The 20,283-nt window shown below is 36.1% G+C and overlaps 1 protein-coding gene and 1 pseudogene across 2 annotated transcripts; both read right to left on the bottom strand.

Moving 5' to 3' along the window:
* Positions 1-489: 489 nt before the first annotated feature.
* On the bottom strand, positions 490-1,461 carry LOC122423449 (annotated as a pseudogene).
* Positions 1,462-11,584: 10,123 nt separating this feature from the next.
* On the bottom strand, positions 11,585-18,459 carry LOC122423595 (olfactory receptor 6C3). 2 transcript variants are annotated; one of them, XM_043440810.1, is made up of 2 exons: positions 18,433-18,459; positions 11,585-12,496 (listed from the first exon to the last, which is right to left on the bottom strand). In XM_043440810.1, the coding sequence occupies exons 1-2, from the start codon at positions 18,457-18,459 to the stop codon at positions 11,585-11,587; spliced, it is 939 nt and encodes a 312-aa protein (XP_043296745.1). The 2 variants fall into 2 exon arrangements, with proteins under 2 accessions (XP_043296745.1, XP_043296746.1); XM_043440811.1 differs by lacking the exon at positions 18,433-18,459 and having other exon boundaries at positions 11,585-12,539.
* Between the last annotated feature and the right edge of the window lie 1,824 nt (positions 18,460-20,283).

Below are 20,283 nucleotides of genomic sequence, written 5' to 3'. Positions count from 1 at the left end.
TTTATCCTGGTGCCAACTGCGAAGCACAGAATGAAAAGCTGAGCCCAAAAGTAGGGAAGTGCATGAGAGAAGGATGGGAATATGAATAGAAAAAAATAAATGTATACAGTATGCTTGCAAACCTGCTGTCAATGAAAGTATGAGTAATGAAAAATAACTCCATGGAGACAATATGAATATTAATAAATTTTTGAAAAGCTCTGAGTTTTATTTAATTGTATTTCATTATGCCTCTGGGGCTTCCCTGGTGGCTCAGATGGTAAAGCGTCTGCCTTAGTGCCAGAGACCCGGGTTCAATCCCTGGGTTGGGAAGATCCCCTGGAGAAGGAGATGGCAACCCACTCCAGTACTCTTGCCTGGAAAATTCCACGGACTGAGGAGCCTGGTCGGCTACAGTCCATGGGGTCGCAAAGAGTCAGACATGACTGAACGAGTTCACAGGTCACATGCCTCTAATTTATGCCTTTAATAAATAGGACTTTTATATTTTCATTTCCTTGAGAAAATTACATTCTTCCTTGCCATGTCCATGAAGGCTCTCTTGACTTGCTGATTCCTAAGAGTGTAGATAAAGGGGTTCAGCATGGGTGCTACTGAGGTATTTAGCACAGCCACCCCCTTGCTCAAAGAGACTCTGCCCTTTGCTGATGGATTCGTGTACATGAAAATGCAGCTGCCATAAGAGATGGAGAGGACAATCATGTGGGATGAACACGTGGAAAAGGCCTTTGTCCTCTGAGTGGTGGAAGGGATCCTCAAAATTGTTCTGGTGATATATGTGTAGGACAACATTATTAATGCCACAGTGAATATCAGAGTAAACACAGCACAAGAAAACACCATTATCTCCAGGAATTTGGTGTCTGAACAAAAAAATTGTAAAATGGGGGAAAAATTACAAGTATAATGTTCAATAACATTGGACTTGCAATAATCAAGCTGTAGGGAGAACATGAGTAATGGAAATGTGATAAAGAATGAAGCCAGCGAAGAAGCTAAGACAAGCAGTGTGCAGACTCTATCATTCATAATGGTCATGTAATGCAGCGATTTGCAGATGGCAATGTAATGGTCATAGGACATGGTATCCAGAAGATAAAACTCAGTGACTGCCAAGAGAATGAAAAAAGAAAAATAACTGAAAAAAATAAAATACAATTAAATTGCATTTAATAATACAATCATTAAAAGAAATGGTTTTATCTTCTATAATAATGGTGGCCAGAAACCTGGGTATAGTAAGAGTTATAAATAATACTTCTAATATGGAGAAATTCTGAGGAAGAAATACATGGGGATTTGGAGGTGGACATCCAGCAGGGTCAGGATGACAAAGGTCAGGTTCGCTGTCATGCTGAGCATGTAGGTGATGAGCAGAAAGACAAAGATCACAACCTGAAGTTGTGGGTCATCTGACAGTCCCAGAAGGATAAACTTTCTTATTTCCATGTAGTTTCTCATTTTTTTCTTCTTCTGAGTAACATTCAGGAGAAAACAGAAACAGAAGAGCTGAAAGAAAAGAGAATTATTCATGGACCTCACTGGAATTCATTTCTGAGAGTGTTATGCCATACTGATCTAACTTGGGAGATCTTTGAAACAACAATAAAATAGATAACTTTCTTTAAAAGAATTTCTTACTATATGCCACTGTGTGTGTTTTCCATAGAATGCTTCTTTTAAAATCTCCATTTTACTTATTGGAGCCAGGCTAAAAATACTTTAAATTTTTTTATCCAAATCACATCCCCTAAATGAGAAGAACAGGAATTTTAATCTAGGCTTTTCTAAGTTTTTGAAACTGGAATAGAAGTGCTGCCTGTTGATTTTTTTAAAATCCTTCCCTAAAAGGTTTCTTTCCCATTGAGAATCTTGTCTTTTCTTCAAACCTGGTAAAATTATATTATTTCTTAATCATTCACCTAATTTTGTATTGTATTTGCTTTTTAATATATAGAAAATTCAAAAATGCCTGGAAGAAGATCACTCAGCTGAGTCTGTCTCTCAAATGAAAGTCATGGGACTTAAATCTTCAACAATGTAAATGATTTCTAAGATCTCACTCTGACTCACATTTACCTTCCCAAGCTCCTGTTCCTCATATGAAGCCACATCTAATGGACTCATTGTCATGACCTCCTCAGATATTAAAGCAGTGGTCCCCAATCTCTGAGCGCTAATGTCTGATGATCTGAGGTAGAGTTGATGTAATAATAATAGAGATGAAGTACACAATAAAAGTCATGCACCTGAATCATCCTGAAACCACACCCCTACCCTCAGTCAATGGAATAATTTTCTTCCACTTAAACTGCCCTTAATGCCAAAATGTTTGAGGACCACTGTAGAGAGTCCAGGGTCCAGAGGAGGCAGAGTGCATGTTTAGTAGACTGGATCTGTGTCATTGGCTAAGAAGACCAAATCGTATAAAAAATCTAAAATAAAACATAAAACATCATCTTCCAAAGAACACTTTTTTCTTCAAAATGTCTCCCATCTAAATGATGCTATTGTTCTCTCTCTCTCTCCACTTCCTTCTCTCTCTCTGTCTGCTACTTTGTGTGTGTGTGTGTGTGTGTGTGTGTGTGTGTGTGTGTGTATGTAGCTTTCTACTCCGTGTTATACTTTTAGGTTTTTCCTTTCATCTACATTGATATTCCTTAATAGAAAGTCTATTTTTCTAGTACTTTGGAGTAATGCAAGAAGTAGCAAGGAAACACCCTTATTTTTGTCTTCCTATATAACAGTAATGATAACATGCCTTCATTTTAAAAGGAAGCTAAGAGTTCTCTCAGTAAAGAGAGTTTTCCCCCAGACCCATGGAATTTAGGATAACAAGCTTCATATTCCTTTCAATCCTTTTGCTGTTTTTTTAAATGAATTTTAATGTCTTGGATATCTCATTGTCAAATCAGTCTTGTAGCTCACTGAACGTGAAAATCAATTTCTATAAACATATATCCTCAAGGCAATTTGCACCCTCAATATTGCTAAGCAGTGTTCCAATTCTCTATCTTGCCCTCTTTCTTGACTATCATTTTCTGTGGTAGGTTTATATGTTAGGTTATTTTGTCATAGAAGAGAAGAGAATATTGGTGGTAATTTGATATCTTGGGTAAATTTTGAGCTTAAAACAACCTGAACTTTTTCTGGAATAATCCACTTCACTCTTGACTGTGCTTGCTGACATTTAGTATCATGTAGGAACTTCATCATGACTTCAGTAAAAACAAAAAACCCATAAGAAGAACTAATTTAGATTATTTTAAGATCATTGCTTTAAGACTGCCTTCAAATAGTCCTACAATTAGTTCAGAATTCTGTTTCTCTGAGTCCTCTAGAAAAAAAATGACCTTATTTTTTCTTAATGGAAAAAAGCAGTCAGATCAAGTCAATAAGATCAAAGCACCAATCAGTACAAATAGGAATAATGAAGGAAAAATGTAATCATCTAAATCACTTTCAAAATCTATAGGTTTTCATAGACATATATGCTCTAATTCTTCCCTGATTGACTCAGTTTGTTAACTATATCTATATTTGAAGATAATATTAACTTAAAAAATAAAAGAAGTTATATATAACATATGAGATTATTTGGGGTTTGCATTCCAAGAGAAATACATGAAAAATACAGCTCTCTCTGAGTTTTAGGTTTGTTTGTTTGTTTCTCCACTGGGAAGATGGGGATAATATTTCAGGGGATAATTGTGAGGGCTAATTTATGTTATAAGTAAAATTCACCTATACAAAGCTTTTAAAGCATGTACTCCACGTAGAAAACATCGCTCTTTATTATTTCCTAAAAGTAAAATCGATTATCATATTTGAGGAAGAAGGTCCCGCTAGGAAACAATAATATTCATTTCAAGGAAACTTATTTGAGAGACAATGCTAAGACTTATGCATATATCTCATTGACTCATTACAATTATGTTACTTTTGAAGAAGCTGACCATGAAACTTTAAGTAACATAATGAAGATAATGCTACTAGTTAATGCACAAATTGGAACTCTAAGCTCTTTTTGCTGAAACTGAAGCATGTGCTACTTATCAAATCTATATTCAATGAGAAGGACCAAACTCAGAAAGTAGTTTTCTGAAAACTAATAAAGAACTAAATTAGTAAAACAAACAGGGAATGTAAACATGTTCATTTTTCATAATCCTGGACATACACTGGAAGAAATGTAACCCCAAAATATTCCACTCAACTGGATGATAGGTTAAGCCAAGAATGACTAAATCAACACTAAGAAAAAGAATGCTTTATATGCTTTTAACTTTGCAAACTATCCTATTCTTGTCATACAAATGCATCATATGAGCCAGTTTCAATTATTAAAAATTTACTGGCAGCCATTTTAGTTTTAGGTTAAGCAATCCAGTACTTCTAAGAGTCATTCTCTCTCAACACATTCAGAGTTATCTTATCTCTATAGATAGTATTTTTGAAACATCTTCCATTGTAGCCATGGGAGCAAAAAGAGTGAAGAGAATCAAGATATGGAGTTACTGTGGTCCTTTCTGGACAGGACTTTTATGTGGATTTTAACCTGCATGAGCCACACATTGTTTAATCCACCCCACATGGGCAAGGCTCGTGGGAAATACTCCAGTGAATAAAATGTGCCAACAAGGGCCAAGAAGAAAATGCTCCAAGGATTATAAATATGTTATCGACATTTGTACCACTATTGAAACAGAAATCTTGGAAGACAATGTCCAAACTGCTAGAAGAGCATGAGAAATAGGCCAGAAGTAAACGGAAATTTGTGCATACTTTCTATGTTAAAATATATAAACGTGCAAAATTTTGGAAAAGATTTCCTGAATTTTCTAAGTCAGGATTTCTCCTGGCTTTTTCACTTCTTGTTTGCTGAAATACTGAGAACGTATCTCATGTAAAAATGTTACACTTTTTTTTTCTCATGTAATAAAAGGTCTCTATAAGATGACTTTGAAAAGGGGCAATTCTCCAAGAAGACCTAAAAATTCCTAATGACTATTTCTAATTCCTAGCAACAGATAAACTATGTCATGCATAAATTAATAGAATGATGCACATCCATCCATTGATGGACATCAATACCCATCCATCAGAAAGAAACATACCCAGCAGGTAGAACATCAATAAGGACATGAAGGAACTCAGCAAGGTCATCAACCATCTGGTTAAAACTAACACCTATAAAGTACTCTTTGAAACCCCGCGGACTATAGCTCACCAGGCTCCTCTATCCATGGGATTCTCCAGGTGAGAATACTGGTACTTCATCCAGTAACTGGAAAATCTACGTTCTTCTCAAGCTTCATACAGAATCAAGACATTTTGGACCATCAAACACACTAAACAAATTTAAAAATTAGAAATAATATAATGTCTACCCTAAGGCCATAATTGAATTAAACTACAAATAAATTACAAAAAGATAATTAGAAAGCCCCCAAATCTCCATTTAATGGAGATTAAATGACATGCTTCTAATAACATACGGAGCAAAGAAGAAATGTCAGAATAAATTTTAAAATATTTTGAGATAAGTAAATAAAAAGACCACATCAACATTTGTAGGATACAAAAAACAATGTTTAAAGAGAAATTAATGGCATTGAAAAAATATTAGAAAAGAAGAAAGATCTAAAATTAAAAATCTAAGTTGTGCCTCTGGAAACTAGAAAAAGAAGAAATTAAGTGCAAGGTAAGCCACTCACACAAACTGGAATCAAGATTTCCAGGAGAAATATCATAAAACTTAGATATGCAGATGACACCACTCTTATGAAAGATAGCAAAGGGGAACTAAAGAACCTCTTGATGAAAGTGAAAGAGGAGAGTGAAAAAGCTGGCTTAAAAGTCAAAAGATGAAGATCTTGGCATCCAGTCCCATCACTTCATGGTAAATAGACAGGGAAACAATGGAAACAGTGAGAGACTTTATTTTCTTGGGTTCCAAAATCACTGCAGATGGTGACTGCAGCCATGAAATTAAAAGACATTTGCTCCTTGAAAGAAAAGCTATGACCAAACTAGACAGAATATTAAAAAGCAGAGACATTACTTTGCCAACAAAGATCCATCTAGTCAAGTCTATGGTTTTTCCAGTAGTCATGTGTGTATGTGAGAGCTGGACCATAAAGAAAGCTGAGTGTCGAAGAATTGGTGCTTTCGAAATGTGGTGTTGGAGAAGATTCTTGAGAGTCCCTGAGGCCACAAGGAGATCAAATCAGTCAATCCTAAAGGAAATCAGTCCTGAATATTCATTGGAAGGACTGATGATGAACCTGAAGCTCCAATACTTTGGCCACCTGATGTGAAGAACTGAATAATTAGAAAAGACCCTGATGCTGAAAGAGATTGAAGGCAGGAGGAGAAGGGGATGATAGAGGATGAGATGACTGGATGGCATCACTGACTCAATGGACATGAGTTTGAACAAGCTCTGGGAGTTGGTGACGGACAGGGAAGCCCAGGGTGCTGCAGTCCATAAGGTAGCAAAGGGTCAGACACGACAGAGCAATTGAACTGAAGTTAACTGAAACTAAGCCACTCACACAAGATAAACCTACGTGACTTTGGAAATATTGGTGACATAGAAACAACAAAGGCATAATCCATGAAATAAATAATTGATAAGATGAACTTCATTAAAATTTAAAGCTCAGGTTGTTTGAAAGACAATGCTAAGAATAATACAAGGCAAACCACAGACTGAGAGAAACATTTGTGAAAGAAACATCTGATAAACAACTGCTATCCAAAATATGCAAAGAATTTTTAAAATTAAACAGTAAGAAAACAAATAACCCAACTAACAAATAGATACTAGACCTTGACAGACCTTACCCCAAAGAAGATACACAGATGACAAATAAGCATATGAAAAGTTCTTCATATCATGTCATCAGGGAAATGTAAAACGAAACAGTGAGACCTACTGCATATCTACTGGGATGGCACAGCCTGCAATACTAACAGCATCAAATGCTGATGGGAACGTGGAGCAACAGGAAACCTCATTCATTAGTGATGGGGATGTAAAATGGAACAGCCACTTTGGAAGGCAGTTTGGCAGTTTCTTCCAAAGTTGACCATACTCTCTCTACAATCTAGCAATCATTCCCCTTGGCATTTTCTGAAGGGAGTTAAAAACAAGTTTCCAAAAAAAGTGAAACTCTTCTTTCTACCATGGTTAATGTTTCTTTCCTCATTTCCATGGTCCGCCAAAGGGCTATATATTCTGTCCTGGATTCTGGAGCTCTCCAGAAGGTATTTTCTCCTATGGATGTTTATTCAATTGGAGATTCTGTTGGGTTAAGAGATTCAGAGCCTCCTATCCTGCCATCTTGTTGATCTGACTCTTCCCTACATTGTTTTCAATACACAGGTAATATTTACCAAAATAACGATATGCTGGGCTTCCCAAGTGGCTTAATGGTAAAAGAATCTGCCTGCCAATGCAGGAGGCACAGGAGCCTCCTATTTGATCCCTGGGTCTGGAAGATCTCCTGGAGGAGAAAGTGGCAACCCATCCCTGGAATTCTTGTTTGGACAATCCTGTGGACAGGGGACACTGGAGGAGAGCATGACAACACGCTCCAGTATTCTTGCCTGGAGAATCCCCGTGGTGGGCTACAGTCCATGGAGTCAAAAAGAGTAGGACACGACTGAAGTGACCAAGCACATGGACAGAGGAGCCTGTCAGGCTGTAGTCCACAGGGTCACAAAGAGTCAGCCACAACTGAGCACACATGCACAACCATATTCTGGGTTATAAACTGGTTCATAACAAACAAAACACTCATAAAAAGGAGCAAGTTTCATTCAGTTGTTGTGAGGTGGGTGAATCTAGAGTCTATAATACAGAGTGAAGTAAGTCAGAGAAAACCAAACGTCCTATATTAATGCATACATATGAAATTTAGAAAAACAGTACTGATTAATCTATTTACAGAGAAGAAATGGAGATGAAGACATAGAGAATGGAGTTGTGGACACAGCAAGGGAAGTAGAGGCTAGGAGAAATTGAGAAAGTAGCATATATATATATATGTAAAATAGATAACTAGCAGGAAGTTGCTATATAACACAGGGAGCCCAGCCTGGCTCTGTGACAACCTAAAGGGGTGGAATAGAGCAGGGAAAAGAGGCTCAAAGGAAGGATATATATATATATATATATATATAATTCTGACTGATTCACATTGCTGTATGACAGAAACCACCGCAACATTGTAAAGCAATTATCCTTCAGTAAAAAAAGTCAAAGAATTGAAAACATTGTGACCACAGAAGTGTTTAGTTAAAAACCAGTATCAATCCCAAGTAATAAGGCTTTCTAAGAAAATATTCCAAAAGACTACAGGCAGTATGATTAGAGTTTCTGGGTGTCTGATAAGAATCAATTTTTGCTATTCCTGTTGGTTACATGTCTGCACATTATTTTTTTCATAATTAGATGTGTTACACATGTATTTTATGTGTACCTTTCTTGATGGCCCACAAATTCAATAAAAACTGAAAGACAATACTGCTGAAGCAATCCTATAAAGAAGACGAGGAAACCAGAATAATTATTCTACCAGATAAAGCCACCATAACTAAGACTGTATCAGTTGTACATGGATAGGCAAATAGTCAGTAGGACTGAAACATCTCAATACATCATGTTAAGAGATATTTGATGTCAGCTTTATATTATCAATGACGTTAGTATTTCTTACTGGTTAGCTAGTTTCTCTACTATGAAGTTCTCCATTGTAAAGGTACTTTCCCCTCTGTAATTAACAATGACTAGGCAGTGATATTTTGTGCAATGCAGGAATATTTTGAGACTGTATAAATATCATATTCCTTAACAAACTCTTATCTATTATAATAATTCAGGATTATTTGTTCTCTAATCTAGATAGTGGAAACATATAATAGAGTATCGTTAATATTAACACAACCTTTATTTTTCTAAATCTATCAGTTCTTTTACATTTATTAGTTGTGATTTTACCATAAAGAACAATACTCTTCATTAATTTATTTTGAAGTGTTTTCTACTTAATGTGTTATTATTTATTTATATAATTATTTATTTCAGTGCTCAAATGTCCCGATATAGAGTACTTCTTCTAAGTGTGTCCTTTGTTGACATGTTGCTACACTTTCTGGAACAATAAGATACTCTAGCTCATCGTATCCTTCAGATATTTAGTCCTATAATCAACCATTTCTCCAGTTCTCAGAAACTATTTTTAGTGAGAAATGATGCTTAGAACCATGCATCTAAATGCTTTGTGTGGTTTTGCTATTGAGCTATCATTACTGCTTGGAACTTTCACAAAATGGAGAAAGGAAATGCATAAAAAATAATAGCATCACATTGACAATTTTATTCTAATCCAATAACAGAATTTTTCAACTTCTCTTATACAGTATTGTATCTTTCTCTGCCATGAGAAACCAGGCTCCAGTGTAAATCTGTTAGCCTATCAGTTATTCAGTTTAAAACACACATAAAATTGTTTCTGAATTGTAACACAATTATAAAAACTAATGTACTAAATAAAGTTCAATTTTTCTCTGCAGTTCCCATCCTACTGATGGTCAGTTGTCAAAATAATTGAAAAATTATCTTTGAATTTGAAAAATAAAATTGAAAAATTACTTTTATCAGTTTTTTGCTCTTCTCCCTACATGGTTAGCAATGTGTTTTAACATTATGCTCAGTGGTGTGTGTTTAATTTTATTGTTTTCCCTGCTTAATTTTATCTTTGGATTATGTGAACAATAAGAATATTTCAAAAGTTTATGCAATTAGGTATACTCAGAAATGTGTCAGTCACTTTTTTTCTCCATTTATCTCTATTTTCTTACCTGAGAACATGTTTTTGTTATAGAAGCCTGATGTTATATTTTAATATTTGTATGGTTAGTCCTCTCCTATCACTCTTATTTCTCAAGATTTCCTAATTATCATGTTTGCTTTTCCATATGAAATTTAGCATTATGCCCTTCTGCATGGGCCAAATGACCAAGAAATTCCAATGTTACTTGAACAATCAGTGACAAATGGAATCCTTTAAGGCTTCATCACAAATAAACATTCATAACACAAACTGTGATTGTGAAACAACTTTTCACAGATAAACATGTTCCTTTGGGGCAATGCTCCGTGGTTTTCTATAGGTGTATGAGAAATGTTTACAAAACTCTGATAATATACTAGGCTATAAATTGTGATTCAAATAATTTAGAAGGATATAACTTAATTAACACATATTTTATGACAATATGAGAGGATTCTTTGGGAAATTTTATGTCCAGAAGACCCACCTGTAACAGACTGAGGCCAGTGCCTCTCAGTGACTCTCCCCCAAAGAGAAAAAGAATAGTGTGGAGCATGTATCCGGCATCTGGACTTTTTGAGGACTGGGAAAGCACTAGTGTCTGTGTAGTTTTTCTTGGGGCCTCTATGGGACCTGACATACTATAAATGCCTAAGGGCTACTGAAGTCAAAAAAGGGCTGGGTGATGTGCTGGTACTTCAAGGAGCTGAGTTACAGCAAACAGAAATAGAGGGAGCAAGAGATTGTGGACTCCATGCAAAAAAAAACAAAAAAACAAAAAAGATAAAATCTTCTAGTTAGGAATCTTCATACACAAATCTGAAAAGACACAGCCTCAGAAAAGATTTAAAAGACCACTCAGAATCTCTAGGTGGACTGAATGGTGATGGATTCCCCTGTAAAGGTGGTTGTTTTGTCAAATATGTAGATAGCAACACAGAGTTAAAAGGAACATTAAAAAAAAAACAAAACAGAAAAGTGACACAATCAAATAGACAAAATAAATCTCAACACATAAGCCCTAAAAAATTGGAGGTAAGTAAATATCTGACAAAAATTTAGAATAACTGTCATAAGTGCAATCAATGAGTTCAAGAAAGTGGAAGTGTTTTAGTTTTACTTGATTTATTTTGAATTTTTAAATATCAGCATTTTTTAAAATGATACAGAACAAGGAAGTTCCATAATTAATACATAATATCTTGATAAATATGCACTTAATTTCACAAAGTATAATGAACTATATTTAAAGTGCAATGCACTACTACATACAATATTTTTGGAATGAATTTACTGTATTATAATATATAAGAGGAAGATTCTTTAATGTTAAGAAATTATAAGTGTTCACCTTGAAAATACATCAGATATTACACACTAATTTTGAAACTTTGCATTTAAAGTACAATGTGATATCATATGATCATTTTAGGGACTGATATTTACAGGATTAAAACTATTTTTAACTTCATGCTATAAAGTATGTCTTAAAAAAAATGAAGTATGCCTTAAAGAAATACAATTCTATTCTAGAATGTGCTGTAGGATAATAAACTTTTACTATACTTTAAATGTCAATAAACAATGACTGGAGAAATGGAAGAAATAGACTGAGAAAGTATATATTAGCAGTCATGTGGCCTGGTAAGAGGATATAAACAGCAAGGAGAATTATACAGATATTTAGGAATTTCAGAATTTAACCTAATTGTTCTTTAAAGTGTTTTTGACCCCTCAAAAAATCATTTACTAGCAGAAAATATTGCTTTATAGACCACGTCTTTGAAGGCTTGTTTCACTTGCTGGTTTCTCAGGGTGTAGATGAAGGGGTTCAGCATGGGGGCCACAGAGGTATTGAGAATAGCTACTCCTTTTGTCAATGATGCCTTTTCTTTGGCTGAGGGATTAGCATACATGAATATACAGCTTCCATAGGAGATGGAGATGACAATCATGTGAGAGGAACAAGTGGAGAAGGCCTTTTTCCTCTGACTGGCAGATGGGATTCTCAAAACAGTCCTGACAATGTACATATAAGACAAAATCACTAAGGCCAAAGTGAACAGCAAACTAACCAAAGCAAAGTAAAAACCCATTACTTCTAGAAACCGTGTATCTGAAAAAGACAATTGTAAAAGGGGGAAATAGTCACACAAAAAGTGATCAATGACATTGGGAGCACAGTAATCCAGCTGGAGGAGAAGCATAAGGGGCGGGAAAATCGTCAGAAACCCACTGAGCCAAGCGCAGACCACAAGCAGGCTGCAGAGTCTCCTGCTCATGATGGTTGTGTAATGCAGAGGTTTGCAGATGGCAACATAGCGGTCATAGGACATGGCGGTTAGGATGTAAAATTCAGTCACCCCCATGAAAATAGAGAAAAATAGTTGGGCTGCACAGTTGTTGTAAGAAATAGTCTTGTCCCTGGTGATAATTGCCCCCAGAAACCTAGGGATGCACACGGTAGTAAAGGAGATTTCTAAAAAAGAGAAGTTTCGGAGGAAGAAATACATGGGTGTCTGGAGATGGGAGTCCACCCAGGTTAGGGTGATGATAGTCAGGTTTCCAGCGACACTTAATACATATGTGATAAATAAAAAGAGGAAAATCACAATCTGAAGGTCAGGATCATCAGAAAGGCCTAGGAGGACAAACTCTGTGATCATGGTATGGTTCATTTCTCTGTCTCTTCTTCTTTTAATTATATTTAGGTGAAAAGTGAATTAAAAGGGAAGAGATGAAAGATACAATTTATTATGATCAAAGTCATTATCATTAATACAATTCTAAAACATTCTCTCTAATTCATGCTGATGTCATTTTCTTTTAACTTACTTTCATTATATATTAAAACATATATGTCGTTCGTGCTTTATATAATGCTTCTCTTATTCTAATTAGAAAATCTTCATACAATAAATCACACTACTGAGATGATAAATGAAATTTATACTCTTTATTTTGTCCATTTAATGGAATCCCTTGCAATTTTGTTGGAATAATCCTATAAAATATTCATTTTCCTTTTTTTCTATCATGCATTTATTAGAAGACACCACCACTTAAAAAACAGAAAGATGATCTCACTTCCTTCAAAAGATCAAAAATGAAATTTAAAGGACTAAAGTAGCAACCCATTTTTCTTTGTGCACAATTCATTAATTTTTATAATATAAATCAATTAAAGATTTTCTTAGCAAGTAAACTTTAAAATGCTTAATGATTAAATTATTAATTTATTTTAATATTAATATTTATGAAGTAATCAACATGAGAATATGCTATACTTATATATATATATATATATATTAGAAAAGATAGAATAAATAGCTGAATTATTTAGTAGGAAATATATTCACTTAAAGATTTGTCTATAATTCCATTGAAATCATTAACGTTTGGCATCTTCTGTGATTTGCTACATATAGAAACATTTCTATTTTTGAGTTTAAAAGGATATGCAGCATTTATCTACTTTTCTTTTTGTATTGAAGCACAAACTGAAAAGTAACTACTTGCCTCAGATCACAGCAGCTGTGTCACCCAGATTGTAGCCCAGTGCATTTTCCATTTGAACATCCTTATTTCTCAGCTATTAAGCTTTATAAAAAATGTTTTATTCCCTTGAAGTTCTGCAACACATTTATCTTTTGCATGAGGCAACTGACCCAAAAGGATATTCCAGAAATGTGTAGGTAAACCTCTCCTATGCATGCAAACATATTCACTTAATTCCCATCTCTGCTAGATATATCATTCTGTCTGTTTGTTTGGCTAAAATCATGACAGATCCCTTCTCATTTCTGATATTCACATTTCTGCTGTGAGTAATAAAATGCAAAATCATTGTTTCCCTGCCAGACACTAGCAAATGTCATATTAATCAGATTTCACTAAATTTTCTCTATTTTATGGTGACTCAAGGGAGATAGTTCAGGAAATAAAAACAATGTCAGAAACCTTAAGAAGATGTGGAAATATACTATCCTCCTTTTCAATAAAGTTGGTCTAGAAGTTTAAGGAAGCAATATTTAAAGAGAGAACTGCAAAGAATATGACAATATTGGGTATAACGAGCATAGACACTTAAACTAGGATCTGGTATCCCTCTGGCTGCACTAATAGCTCAAATTTTTCACATCCAGCTGCTTTGACCTATGAAGAAAGTCATACATTGATCTCCTGGGAATGAAGCAAAGTCGAGGCCAAAGCTCTGCTAAGATATAGACCATGAGGGATTTCTGGAAGCCATCCTTGGCATTCTCAGTAGCCTCCTAATTCTCCTCTATGGTGAATCTCTCTTGAGAATGACTATGTTCATCTTTGTATCCCATAGAAGACCTCAATGTTGACTTTTATAAAATAACCACTTCCATTAACCACAACTATTTAATAATTCATGAGTAATAGAAATAAATAGGAAATCTTACAAAAATAGAACGTTTAATCTAACATGCCCTTGATAAATAGACAGTGTATACAAATAACAGATTCTCAAAGCAATAAGGATCTAACCAATTAGTTAATGTGTTTGTTCTGAAGTTCATAATGACTTCATTAGACAATGAAACCTTGGTACTCTACATGATACACTAGCAAGGCAGAAGTCACTTAGAATTCAGTTCAGTTCAGTTCAGTTGCTCAGTCGTGTCCGACTCTTTGCGACCCCATGAACCGCAGCAAGCCAGGTCTCCCTGTCCATCACAAATTCCCAGAGTTTACTCAAACTCATGTGCATCGAGTTGGTAATGCCATCCAGCCGTCTCATCCTCTGTTGTCCCCTTTGCCTCCTGCCCCCAATCCCTCCCAGCATCAGGGTCTTTTCCAATAAGTCAACTCTTCACATGAGGTGGCCAAAGTATTGAAGTTTCAGCTTCAGCATCAGTCCTTCCAATGAACACCCAGGACTGATCTCCTTTAGGATGGACTGGTTGGATCTCTTGCAGTCCAAGGGACTCTCAAGAGTCTTCTCCAACACCACAGTTCAAAAGCATCAATTTTTCGGCGCCCAGCTTTCTTTATAGACCAACTCTCATATCCATGCATGACCACTAGAAAAACCATAGCCTTGACCAGACAGACCTTTGTTGGCAAAGTAATGTCTCTGCTTTTTAATATGCTATCTAGGTTGGTCATAACTTTCCTTCCAAGAAGTAAGCCCCTTTTAATTTCATGGCTGCAATCACCATCTACAGTGATTTTGGAGCCCCAAAAAATAAAGTCAGCCACTGTTTCCACTGTTTCCCCATCTATTTGCCATGAAGTGATGGGACCAGATGCCATGATCTTAGTTTTCTGAATGTTAAACTTTAAGCCAACATTTTCACTCTCCTCTTACACTTTCATCAAGAGGCTTTTTAGTTCCTCCTCACTTTGTGCCATAAGGGTGGTGTCCTCTGCATATCTGAGGTTACTGATATTTCTCCTGGCAACCTTGATTCCAGCTTGTGCTTTCTCCAGTCCAGCGTTTCTCATGATGTCCTCTGCATATAAGTTAAATAAGCAGGGTGACAATATACAGCCTTGACACACTCCTTTTCCTATTTGGAACCAGACTGTTGGTCCATGTCCAGATCTCACTGTTGCTGCCTGACCTGCATATAGGTTTCTCAAGAGGCAGGTCAGGAGGTCTGGTATCCCATCTCTTTCAGAATTTTCCATAGTTTATTGTGATCCACACAGTCAAAGGCTTTGGCATAGTCAATAAAGCAGAAATAGATGTTTTTCTGGAAGTCTCTTGCTTTTTTGATGATCCAGCGGATGTTGGCAATTTGATCTCTGGTTCCTCTGCCTTTACTAAAGCCAGCTTGAACATCTGGAAGTTCACGGTTCATGTATTGCTGAAGCCTGGCTTGGAGAATTTTGAGCATACTTTACTAGCATGTGAAATGAGTGCAATTGTGTGGTAGTTTGAGCATTCTTTGGAATTGCCTTTCTTTGGGACTGGAATGAAAACTGCCCTTTTCCAGTCCTGTGGCCACTGCTGAGTTTTCCAAATTTGCTGGCATATTCAGTGCAGCACTTTCACAGCATCAACTTATAGGATCTGAAATAGCTCAACTGGAATTCCATCCCCTCCAGTAGCTTTGTTCATAATGATGCTTTCTAAGGCCCACTTGACTTCACATTCCAGGATGTCTGGCTCTAGGTGAGTGATCACACCATCGTGATTATCTGGGTGGTGAAGATCTTTTTTGTGCAGTTCTTCTAAGTGCATACTAAAACAGGATTGGAGAAGTCTACATAGTGAATAGGAGGCCTGTGCACTGTGCTGGCATCTTCCAAATGCATCTGAGAGCTAAAAGAAAAAAATACAAATAACTTTAGTATTTCAATCATCTCATAACCAAGGAGATGACATTAGCAATAATAAATCCTTGTGCTACAGTCTCTTTAATTATATAAATGATTTAATTCAATTCTTTTCCTCCTGTCTCATGTGAATATTAGTGTGTTGATTGGGAAATGTTGGGGACTGAGAATTAGTATGAAGATTCTATAGATTCAGATGACTCAAAAGCTGAATTTGGAAACATCACATAGGTTCCCTTGCCAAGAGAAGGATCCATCTCCCTCGGTTTCATGAAGCTGGCCATGCATTGTTTAGGGACCTTGTCATTACCTCGCATGAAGGAGCTTTTTGCCTCGTGTGAGCATTTATCATTCCTAAATCATTTTTAACCTTATAGCACATATACATGTCTGAAATTATCCAGGAGGTGGTAAACATGAAAAAACTAAAAGTAGCTTTATATATAAAAATTTTCACAATTTTTTTTGCATTTTTGCAAACTTTAAAAATTTTTTATTGAAGTTTAATTGCTTCACAGAATTTTGTTATTTTCTGTCAAACCTCAACATGAATCAGCCATAGGTATACATATATCTCCTCCCTTTTGAACCTCCCTCCCCTCTCCCTCCCCACCCCACTCCTCTGGGTTGATACAGAGTCCCTGTTTGAGTTTCCTGAGCCAGACAGCAAATTCCTGTTGGCTATCCATTTTATAGGGTAATATAAGTTTCCATGTTACTCTTTCCATACATCTCACCCTCTCCTCACCTCCCTCCATGTCCATAAGTCTATTCTCTATGTCTGTTTCTCCATTGCTGCCCTGTAAATAAGGTCTTCAGTACCATTCTTCCAGATTCCATATATATGTGTTAAAATATATTTCTCTTTCTCTTTCTGACTCATATCACTCTGTATAATAGGTTCTAGATTCATCCAGCTCATTAGAACTGACTCAAATGTTTTTCGTTCAGTGCCTGATAATATTCCATTGTGTACGTGTACCACAACTTTATCCATTCATCTGTTAATAGACATCTAGGTTGCTTCCATGTTCTAGCTATTGTAAATAGTGCTGCAATGAACTATGGGACACATGTGTTTTTTTCAATTTTGGTTTCCTCAGGGTATATGCCTAGGAGTTGGATTGCTGGATCATATGGTGGTTCTATTCCTAGTTTTTTTTTTTTTAAGGAATCTCCATACCATCTTCCATGGCTGTATTGATTTACATTACCACTAGCAGTACAAGAGTGTTCCCTTTTCTCCACACCCTCCCCAGCATTTATTGTTTGCAGACTTTTTGATGATGGCCATTCTGACCAGTGTGAGGTGATATCTCATTGCAATTTTGATTTGCATTTTTCTAATAATGAGCGATGTTGAGCATCTTTTCAAGTGTTTGTTATCCATTTGTATGTCTTCTTTGGAGAATGTCTGTTTAGGTCTTTTCCCCACTTTTTGATTGGGTTGTTTGTTTTTCTGGCATTGAGTTGTATGAGCTGCTTGTATATTTTGGAAATTAATCTTTTGTCAGTTGTTTCATTTGCTATTATGTTCTCCCATTCTGAGGGTTGTCTTTTCACCTTTCTTATAGTTTCCTATAAGAAAATGATGTGAGGAGCTGACTCATTTGAAAAGACCCTGATGTTGGGAAATATTGAAGGCAGGAGGAGAAGGGGATGACAGAGGATGAGATGTTAGATGGCATCACCTACTCAATGGACATGAGTTTGCGTAAACTTGGGGAGTTGGTGATGGACAGGGAGGCCTGGCGTGCTGCAGTTCATGGGATAACAAAGAGTCAGACATGAGTGAGCAACTGAACTGAACTGAACTGATAGTTGCCTTTGCTGTGCAAAAGCTTTTAAGTTTAACCAGGTCCCACTTGTTTACATTTGTTTTTACTTCTGTTACTGTAAGAGGTGAGTCATAGAGGATCTTGCTTTAATTTATGTCACTGAGTGTCTGCCTATGTTTCCCTCTGAGTTTAATAGCTTCTGGTCTTACATTTAGATCTTCAATCCTTTTTGAGTTTATCTTTGTATGTGGTGTTAGGAAGTGTTCTAGTTTCATTCTTTTACATGTAGCTGTCCAGTCTCCCCAGTACCATTTATTGAAGAGGCTGTCTTTGCCCCATTGTATAGTCTTGCCTCCTTTGTAAAAAATAAGGTACCCATAGGTGCACGGATTTATTTCTGGGCTTTCTATCTTGTTCCCTTTGTCTATATTTCTGTTTTTGTGCCAGTACCATACTGTCTTGATGACTGCAGCTTTGTAGTATAATCTGAAGTCAGGAACATTGATTCCTTCAGCTCCATTCTTCATTCCCAAGACTGGCTATTCTGATTCTTTTGTACTTCCATATGAATTGTGAGTTTTTTGTTCTAATTCTGTGAAAAATGCCATTGGTAATTTGTTAGGGATCATATTGAATCTGTAGATTGCATTTGGCAGTATAGTCATTTTCACAATATTGTTTCTTCCTACCCAGAAACATGGAATATCTCTCCATCTGTTTATGTTGTCTTTGATTTCTTTCATCAGTGTCTTATAAGTTTCTGTGTACAGTTTTTTTGTCTCCTTAGGTAGGTTTATTCCTAGATAGTTAATTCTTTTTGTTGCAGTGGTGAATGGGACTGATTCCTTAAATTCTATTTATGAATTTTCATTCCTGGTATGTAGAAATGCAAGTGATTTCTGTGTATTAATTTTGTATCCTGCAACTTTGCTAAATTTGCTGATTAGCTCTAGCAATTTTCTGGTACTCTCTTTAGGGCTTTCTATGTACAGTATCATGTCATCTGCAAACAGTGAGAATTTTACTACTTCTTTTCTGATCTGGGTTCCTTTTATTTCCTTTTCTTCTCTGATTGCTGTAAACAGGACTTTCCAAACTATGTTGAATAATAGTGGTGAAAGCAGACACCCTTGTCTTGTTCCTGATCCTTTATTAATGATGACAATGAAACCAAACCAGACAAAACACAGCAACAGGAAAGGGACGTAGATTATCTTTGGCCTCTGAAATACTGGGATTCAAAACTCTTCTCACTTATAAACAAGCCCAGCTCCAGAGGATCACTGGCTGGGCTCACCAGACAAGTGGGGAACAAGTGCATTGGGTTTGAGGAGTTTTCAAAGAGCAGGTGCAAAGTGTTACAAGGCCTGTTTCTCCCTGGCAGGGCAAAGATGAAGTCATAGGAAGGAACACATTGGAAACGGGAATATGGCAGAGATCTTGCTCTTCAGTTCTCCTCCCAGAGGCACCAGAAAGAGAGACAGCATCGAGGCCTGCTCCTGTGACTGGCAGGAGGCCAGTGGTTCACATGCACAGGACTCAGGACAATTCCGGCAAAGCTGGGAACCCGCAGAGGAGGTCTGTGAGCTCCAGGGAGACTCACTGTGGATTTAAACTATAATCCAACCATCAGATAATAGAGTGGTTGTCTTTCAAGGCCATAAAAATGTTGATGGAGAGAATCCCATCAATTTTATGTTTTCTTTCCTTTTTAAAATTATTTTTATTGAAATAGAATTGACATATAACATTGCATTAGTTTCAGGTGTACAACATAATGATTAGATATTTGTATAAATCACAAAATAATCACCAAAATAGGTCTAGTTAACATCCCACCACCACAGATAGTTACAATCATTGTTTGTGGAGAGAACTTTTAAGATCTACTCTCTTAGCAACTTTCAAATACATAACACAGAATTATTAGCTATAGTCACCATGCTTTACATGATGCTAGATTATTTTAACTTATTGCTGATTTATTTTACTATAACTATGGGAATGAATTCTCATGGCATCGAGAAAAAGAAACATAATTTTATATCATGCTGAATTTACTGAAATGAGTGCACTTATAAAAAATTCTGGATTTTCCATGTCACCTGGGGTAGATGGGCGAAATACCATTGGATTCTCAGGTGATTAATACACTTCAATTTCAAATTAACTTATTACAAAAGAAGTTGAAATAGCATAAGTTCCTTTATAAAAAGTAGTTTTAAACATATAGATTAAAGAGACAGATAGATTGGAATTTATTCAGCATATTCAAAGCTGTTGATTGGGGAAGGAGAGGGTGACATGATATGAGAGAATAACATGGGGAACTCAAAGACAGTGCTCTGTGA

Source organism: Cervus canadensis, chromosome 21 (assembly GCF_019320065.1).
Source record: "Cervus canadensis isolate Bull #8, Minnesota chromosome 21, ASM1932006v1, whole genome shotgun sequence".
Classification (NCBI taxonomy): domain Eukaryota; kingdom Metazoa; phylum Chordata; class Mammalia; order Artiodactyla; family Cervidae; genus Cervus; species Cervus canadensis.
The sequence above is the reverse complement of the archived record's forward strand: the minus strand, read 5'-3'. Positions and strand labels throughout refer to the sequence as shown.